The sequence below is a fragment of the Monodelphis domestica genome, chromosome 1 (genome assembly GCF_027887165.1).
Source record: "Monodelphis domestica isolate mMonDom1 chromosome 1, mMonDom1.pri, whole genome shotgun sequence".
Taxonomy (NCBI): domain Eukaryota; kingdom Metazoa; phylum Chordata; class Mammalia; order Didelphimorphia; family Didelphidae; genus Monodelphis; species Monodelphis domestica.
In genome coordinates, this window is record NC_077227.1 from 408729100 (window position 1) to 408737579 (window position 8480).

The following is an 8480-nucleotide window of genomic DNA, read 5'->3' on the forward strand; positions in this document are numbered from 1 at the left end:
GAAACCCAGCATCTCGGAGAAGTCTCATTTGCCATAGAAGAAGGTTGCCACCTAGTGCCAAAGACCCAGAATAGGTATCCTTTGCTCAGAGCTGAAAGGAAATGAGTCAGCTCCCTGGGAGCAACTCTCTTACCTGGGAGCCCAGGAGCACAGGTGTGCCATGGGGCAGGGTGTGGGTCCACAGTGGCAGATGGGTCCTGCCCCTCACACTACCTCATCCCTCCCCAGGGCCCAGTCCATTTCCAACCGTCTTCATCCCTTGGGGAACTAAAGATAAGCAGTCATCATCTGGGGGCAGGGGTGGCCTCCCCCTTGGGCAAAACCTCAATGTGGCCCCAGAGGCAGCTGGGTAGTGCAATAGGTAAAGCATTGGGCCTGAGACATCAGATACTTATACTTACTACCTGTGTGACTGTGGGCAAGTCACAGCCTCTGTTGGCCTCAGTTTCCTCAATAGGAAAAATGGGAATAATGAGAGCACCTACCTTGAAGGGTTGTTTTGAGGGTCAAATAATAATATTATTATTTGACCCTCAGATAATATTTGTCAGATAATATTTGTAAATCACCTAGCACATAGTTTGTCGTTTAAACTTTTTCAGTCTTATCTGACTGTGACCCTTTAGGGATTTTCTCGGCAAAGATACTACTTTGGTTTCCTTCTCCAGCTCATTTTACAGATGAGGAAACTAAGGCAAACAGTTAAGTGACTTTCCCATGAGCACACCACTAGTAAGTATCTGATGTCAGATTTGAATTCAGGTCTTCCAGACTTTAGGCCCGGTGCTCTATCCACTGTGCTACCTAGGTGATATAAAAATGGTTATTTCCTTTCAGTTTCATTTTGTTTCTTCTCTGCTCAAGAATATTGCAAATGTAGAGGAGCTGGGTAGCTCAGTGGATTGAGGGCCAGGCCTAGAGACAAGAGGTCCTGGATTCAAATGTGGCCTCAGACACTTCCAGCTATGTGAACCTGGGCAACTCACTTAACCTCCACTGCCTAGCTTTTACCACTTTTCTGCCTTAGAACCAATACATGGTATTGGTGGTTCTAAGGCAGAAGGTAAGAGAAGAAAAGAAGGAAGGAAGGAAGAAAGGGAGGGAGGGAGGGAGGGAGGGAGGAAGAGAGGAAGAGAGGAAGAGAGGAAGGAAGGAAGGAAGGAAGGAAGGAAGGAAGGAAGGAAGGAAGGAAGGAAGGAAGGAAGGAAGGAAGGAAGGAAGGAAGAAAGGAAGAAAGGAAGAAGAAGGAAGGAAGGAAGGAAGGAAGGAAGGAAGGAAGGAAGGAAGGAAGGAAGGAAGGAAGAAAGAAAGAAAGAAAGAAAGAAAGAAAGAAAGAAAGAAAGAAAGAAAGAAAGAAAGAAAGAAAGAAAGAAAGAAAGAAAGAAAGAAAGAAAGAAAGAAAGAAAGAAAGAAAGAAAGAAAGAGAAAGAAAGAAAGAAAGAAAGAAAGAAAGAAAGAAAGAAAGAAAGAAAGAAAGAAAGAAAGAAAGAAAGAAAGAAAGAAAGAAAGAAAGAAAAGAAAGAAAGAAAGAAAGAAAGAAAGAAAGAAAGAAAAAGGAAGGAAGGAAGGAAGGAGGAAGAAGAAGGAAGGAAGGAAGGAAGGAAGGAAGGAAGGAAGGAAGGAAGGAAGGAAGGAAGGAAGGAAGGAAGGAAGGAAGGAAGGAAGGAAGGAAGAATATTGCATGAGTTTCTGTTGCTTTAGGATAAAGTCATAGACTCTATTTCTAAGAGGGACCTTAGAACAGAATTTTTGTGTTCTATTACCAGCAATTTCATGTGTAGGGAACTCTCTACCTGGAAATTCCTTCCGCTGATGAAGAACAGCTACTACTCTCTAACTCATAATCTTATGGAGTGACCAGGGGTCATTTGGAGGTTAAGTGACATGTCCACAGTCACACAGCTAGTATGTTTCATAAGCACACACAACCCAAGTCTTCTTGACTCCAAAACCAGTCTAATATGCCTATCTAGCAGCCGCTTTCATAATAGAACGTTAGATTTGATTGGGATCTTAAGACCCCACAAGAACTAGAAGGAACATAGAGATCATTTAGTGTCACTCTATTAGGTGGGAACTGCTGCTCATGCCACAGTATCTCCAGGGTCCCTAGGGAGAGAACTCCCATCAAACCTGCTGATAGCAACACAGCCCTCCCCACCTTCACTGAGCTTCTGGAGGTCTTTTTTTCTGTATCCTGAAGTTCAGTATTTATTTACTCTGATGCTTGTGAGATTTTTCTCCCTAGCCAAGACCATGACCACCCCAAGGGCAGGCACTGAATTCTACTTAGGTCTTCATTAGTTCTAAAGGGGGAGTGCAAGCTGGGCATTCCATCTAGAATTCTCTTAACTCTAAGCTAACAGTCACAAATCCTTCACTTCTTGTAACTCTCTTACAGCCCCTCGTATTTGCATCTAGAAATTAATAATCTTGGGCATAAACATATAGAGACCAAGAATACCAACCCTTTATACCTAGATTGAGACTTCCACTTCCAACCTCTCACCTCAGTATTTAGAACCAAATATGAACACTTCCCAACAATACACACACACACACACACACACACACACACACACACACAACACCCCCCCCCCCCCCAATGATCTCAATTCCTCTCATTTGTGGCCGGAACCTAATAACTCTAATTCCTTTCAACTAAATCTAGAACTCAATGATTCTGGCCCCTCTCATCCGTACCTGTAACCTAACAATTCTAATTCCTTTCATCTCTCTCTAGAATCCAACAATCAACCCCTCTCACAATCTCAATTCCTCTCCTCAATAGCTAGAATTTAAACCCTCACAATTTTGTCTAGAACCAAACATTTCTAATCCTTCTTATTTGTATATAGAAACTAACAATTCTAATTCCTTTTGCATGTATCTAGAATCCAGCTATTCCAATCTGCCCTTCATCTATATCTGGAACCTAGCCATCCCAGCTCCTCTCTTTGATGTCTAGAATTTAACCCCTCACAGTTATGTTTAAAAGCAAACAATTCCAAAGCTTCTTATCTTCATCTGGAACCTAACCATCTCAACACCTCTCATTAATTATCTAGAATTGAACAATCCCAAATTCTCTCACCTGTGGCTAGAACTTAACCCCTTACATTTGAGTCTAGAACCTAAAGACCCAAGGCCCTTCCTTTCTATACCTAGACCCTAACCATTCCAACTTCTCAGATTTATACTGAGAACTTTTGAAGTCCAACCCTCTCACATCCATATTTAGAACCTAATAATGAAATCCCCTCACATCTGGAAGCTGAGTGTGCTGAACAGGGCAATGGATTTGGAGCTAGAAAATTCTAACCCTGCTATCCACTATGTATATGGCCTTGGGCAAGACATTTGAACTCCTAAATCTTCGGTTTCTATACCTGTGAAATGAGAGGAGTGGACTAGATGGCCTCTGGAATCCTTTCCAGCTAAAAAACCCTATGCTCCTAATCACAATCCTTCACATCTGTATCTAGAACCTAATATCACAGCCATTCACATCTGAACCAAGCTACGCAGGCCTCCCTGGGTCACAATATCAGCACATTGCCTGGCCTGTTAGTTTCCTAATAAATCGTGACTGATTGAAGTAGATACTTTGGTTATAAATCATGGTCTTTATTGATTCTCATAAATGAGGCAGCCAGGAGGCACAGTGAACAGAGGATGGGGTTCAAATATGGCCTTAGATATTCCTAGCTGCAGGACTCTGGCACTTAACCCCTGTTTGTTTCAGTTGTCTCATCTGTAAAATGGACATAAGAATAGCACTTACCTCCAAGGGTTATGGTGAGGATTAAATGAGATAATATTTGTAAAGCACTTAGCATAGTGCCTGGCATATTATAAGCACGACATAAATGTTAGCTATCATAGTTATTATTATTCATAGCATCCTTGTAAGAAAGGTTGAATAAGGATTTTTATCCTCATCTTATGTGAAGAAAGCACTTTGTAAAGCTTGAAACACTATAGAAACAGGGGCAACTAAGGTAGCAGAGCAGATAGAGTGCCAGGTCAAAAGTCAGGAAAATATGGGTTCAAATCTGGCCTCAGACATTTCCTAGCTGTGTGACTCTGGGTAAGTCACTTAACCCAAATTGCCTAGCCCTTATCACTCTTCTGCTTTGGAACAACTGAGGCTTAGTATCAACTTTAAGACAGAAGTTAAGAGTTTTAGAAAAACACTCTAGAAATGTGACATGTAATTAATTATTATTGTTCTTGTTGACAAATCTCCCTTCCTCTCAAAAAATAAAAACTCTTCCCTCTGGTCTGGGAAGGAGCTCAAAGCATTTTACAGAGTACTTGGGCTTCTGCCTCCCCGAGGTAGGAGAAAAACAACAGAACTGTTAACTAGTCCGAGCTGGGGTGAGGCTTCTGCTTCTGCTCTGCCCCAGTCCATGAGGCTGCCTGGTCTGGTTTTCCAGCCCTATCCTGTGACATCTGCTTGATGGCAGGGCTTGGTGCCCCTGCCTCAGGCCCTCTCCTTGGCCAGGAGGGGAATCCTGTCGGGGAGCCTGAGCTGAGTGAGCAAAGGTCAGGCCCCAACTTGTCCCCAGGCCGGGAGGATGGGGGGAGAGTAGGGTTGGCAGTGCCTTTTCTGAATCTAATATTACTGCCCTGGGGGCCATTCAGGCTGGGCCTGGGATCTGGTTGGCACACGATCTTGGTCCTTTTGGTTCTTAGGCAGGCTATTGACCCCATTGAGTTGAGGGGGGGCAGACAGTGCTAGAGTTTGGGGACTAGATCCCCCTCCCACCCTCTGCTGAACGGCACCTCGTCACTACAAACCTACCTAGAATCTCGAAGTTATCCTCTTTGTTGGCAGTAGGACAGGCAGTCTTCTCTGTCGTCTCTTTTTCCACAGGAACAGCCTGGAACACGATCCCTTCAGGGTTGTCCCCTGCTTCTTTAGCTGAGCTGCTGTCCGGCTGGGCCCTGGGAGGACTAGCGGGGCTGGACTGGGCCTGGGATCTCTCTCCATCTGGGCCCTGAGCCTTCTCCAAAGGCTTCTCCTTCTGGCTCCCTGCCAGAGGATCCAGGGACTTCTTCCCTCCCTCTTCAGGCTTGCTAGAAGCACCTGGGGTGGAACTGGTTTGTCCAGGGACAGTTTCTGAGATCTGGGAACTGTGCTTTCCAGCACCTAGAGCTTTCTCTGCTTCCCCCAAGCTCTTCTCTGTCGCTTTCTCAGAGCTGGAAAATAAGGAGGGGGCAGATTTCAGGGCCCCTGATCTCCTTAGGGGTCAAGGCTCCCTACTCCCCAGCCATCTCAGGAACTCCAGTAGGGCATGCTCACAGAACCGTTCACCAGAGAGACAACTTCGTCATCAGGAAAAATTCAAGGTCCCAGGGTAGGAGATGAAGGGAATAGGTGTCCAGGAAAGGTCAGGAATGGTGTCGGGGGACTGATAGGCTCTGTTTGTCAAAATAGGGACTATACCTGGTGTCCCAGAAAGGAAGGCCATGGAAATAACCTTACAATTATTCTCAAAAGATTTATAAATGTCTTATCAGAGCTAAAAGGAACTTTAGAGAGATATCTAGTGCAACCCTTCTTTATTTTGCAGACAAGAAAACCAAGACCCAGGAAAGGAAAATGACTTGTTTAAGATCAAACATGTTGGCAACAGAGCAAAACTAGAACCCAGATCTCCTGCCTTTCACTGGCACTGGCTCCATGATCCCATGGCTCAGGTGAAAAGCCCTGTGGGTGCCAGGAGAGTACTTACCTCTGAAGAGTAGCAGGGCAGCTGGGGCTATGCAAGAAGGGTGGGGGTGCCTTCTTAGGGTCAGATTTGCCTTCAGGCTTCTTTTCTCCCTTGGCCTGTTCTCCTGCCCCTCGGCTACCCTTGTCCTGTCCAGTCTCAGAGCCCTTGGTGCCAGCCTCTGATTTCTTCCCTGAGGAGTCCTTCTGTGGAGACTGCTGGGGCAGGGCAGCTGTTGGTCCAGCACTTCCCTCTGCTGCCAGGGATGCCTCCCCTACCCCTCCATCTGGGAGGGCCACCCCACCAGCAGCCGTAGTTCTCTCCTTGGGGGGGCCTGGGCTGCCAGGCAGAGGCTGACTTGGAGGCACAGCCCCTTTCTCTTGGACAAGAGAAGTCTCATCAGCCCTGCCTTTGGGGGCATTGTCTGCAAGTGAGAAGGTGATGTTAAATTGGGTGGTCCCCTGAGCTCCACCTGTACCAGTGTGCTGGAGCTCTCTGCCCCTGCAGGGTCTTCTTAATCCTCCCCCAAGTAACAACACTAACAATTTATATTTCTACAGTTCAAGCAACACATAGGGCAAGGATCATAGCTCTACACCACCACCCCCGCTGCCCCTTTTACAAAAGTGAACAAGGATTCAGAGAGGATCATGGGATCTTAGAGGTAGAAGGAACTTTAAGCATCATCTACTGCAGTCCTGTCATTTTGCAAAGAGGAAACAGGCTCAGAAAGAGAATGGGACTTGCCTGTGATCATGTACCCAGAAAGCATAGAGCTGGGATTTGAACAGGGATCTCCCCTGACCTCAGATACAGTACTCTTTCCCCACCACCTCATTGTTAGGGTCTATATCGCTGGCCCATGTGCCAGGCCCCTTCAGACTCGGGGTCTCCTGCCCCTCCTGATAGGCAGCTAGAAAATGCCCACAACTTCACTTCCTCTGTGTTTAAGATGCTCTTGTCCTCCTCCCAAGGTCCAACTTCCTTTAGCTGGCTGAAGATGACATCCACCCCTATAGCCCACTTGCTCCTTTCCAGGAATGCTCAGAACTGAACCCTCTGCCCAGGGTGTCTGTGGATCTTTTCAAGAAGGGAGAGGGAACATGCCAGGGGTTTGCCCAGTGCTCAGACCCTGCCTTCCTGCCTGCCAGATGACCTGGGAGCACTTCCCATCTCTCTTGAAGAGACCTATGGAGTCATAGAAAAGTCCCTGCATTTAGAGTCCAAGAAGACGGTTGAAAATTCTGATTCTGCCCCTCGTGGAACAAACCACTTCTTGTCTTTGGGCCTCCATTCTCTAGTCTCTAAAACAATGAGAGGGAGGGAGACAACAAGCATCATGTAACCATGGGGAAAATGATCTTAAATAAAATAAAATAAACAAAATGATGAGCTTGGAATTGGTATCATTCAAACACCAAGAATTTATTAAGGTACTAGGCTAAAAGACAGAGCTGCAAAGAAAGGCAAGAACACAAGCCTTGACCTCAAGGAGTTTCCACTCTAATGGGAAAGACAAAAGACTCTTCTCATCCACCCAAAGCTCCAGAGGGTATCCCTGCCCTCTGAGGTAGAGACAATAAGCAGAGGATGGCAGGAAATAACCAGCTTAGGGCCCAGCCTCACAAAGAAAAGAATTCCATCTCAAAGAGCAGCAGGGAGGGCAGGGCTCTGACTTCAGCCTCCAATCTCAGAGTTCAAAATTCTCCACTAGCTACCTCCCAGGGCTGGCTCTTTCCACTCCCTACTGCCTGCTAGCTACTACCCGCAATCCCAGCACCTGTACCCGCTTCTGGGCTCGGGCTTCCTGGCTGGGTTGCTCCTTTGTCTGCAGTTGCCATGAGGAAGGCTGGTCCTTCTGTCTGTCCAACTATTGCCTGCAGAGAGAGGAGGAGAGGGGAGGCTTCAGTCCCAGGGAATGAAAGGGCAGAAGGGGACCGGAGACAAGTGAAGGCAGTTCCTGGCCAAAGTGGGTCCTTGCAGGGGTGGAAAATCCAGAGAACTGAGGGGTGGGAGAGAAGGCATTAAAGGCGGCTCTGGGGCTTGCCACGGGTGATAGAGAATCCAGCCCTGACTCTGGGGTGAAGGCTGCTGAGTTGCATAGACTGAATGGGAATGGCCCCTAGATCGGGAAGGTGTTGAGTGGTAAGGGACCAGGGGATGGGTGAGTGAAGGGGGTGGGGAGGTTACCTGGTGGCCAGGCCAGGGCCAGGGCAGAGACGTGTGGCTGCCGGAGCTGGTGCTGCCCTATAACGAGTGTAACAGAGCTGGGGAGGCAGAAGAGGAGGAGAAGAGGAGGAGGAGGAGGAGGAGGAGGAGGTGCAGGACGAGAAGGATCCCTTACACGGGGGCCATGCAGCAATGAGCCCAACAAGCTTCGACTTTCGGGCCACCTGTTCCTCTTGGCCCAGGTTCAGAGGACACGCCATTCTTCCCACGGCCACCCTGCCGGCCAGCAGGGGCTCAGGCTTGGGGGAGCTGGAGCAGGAAAACAAGCAGAAGCAGATGAGAGAGGAGAGAGGGCCGAAGCAGTCACGACTCAATTGCCCAGGCCCAGGACCGCCCATGCATCCCTGGACCTAGAGCGCTACTCCTGACACCCAAGTTTCTTTTTGCTTGGGTCCTGCCTAGTACAAGGAGGATGACCAGAGTGCCAGAGTCTTGCCTGGGGATCACCCCCCTTATATCCCTCTAGATCAGGAGTTCTTAATCCTGGGGTCCACAGACCCATTTCAGGAGAATCTAGAAACTTGATTTTTTTTT

General features: G+C 47.5%; 1 protein-coding gene across 1 annotated transcript in view; it reads right to left on the minus strand.

Moving 5' to 3' along the window:
- The window catches only part of MYLK2 (myosin light chain kinase 2), a 26974-nt gene extending 18913 nt beyond the window's left edge, over positions 1-8061 (minus strand). Inside the window, 4 exon segments of the mRNA XM_056811975.1 lie at positions 4808-5205; positions 5742-6141; positions 7498-7594; positions 7908-8061. Coding sequence (XP_056667953.1) covers positions 4808-5205; positions 5742-6141; positions 7498-7558 — 859 coding nt within the window. The 5' untranslated portion in view covers positions 7559-7594; positions 7908-8061.
- Between the last annotated feature and the right edge of the window lie 419 nt (positions 8062-8480).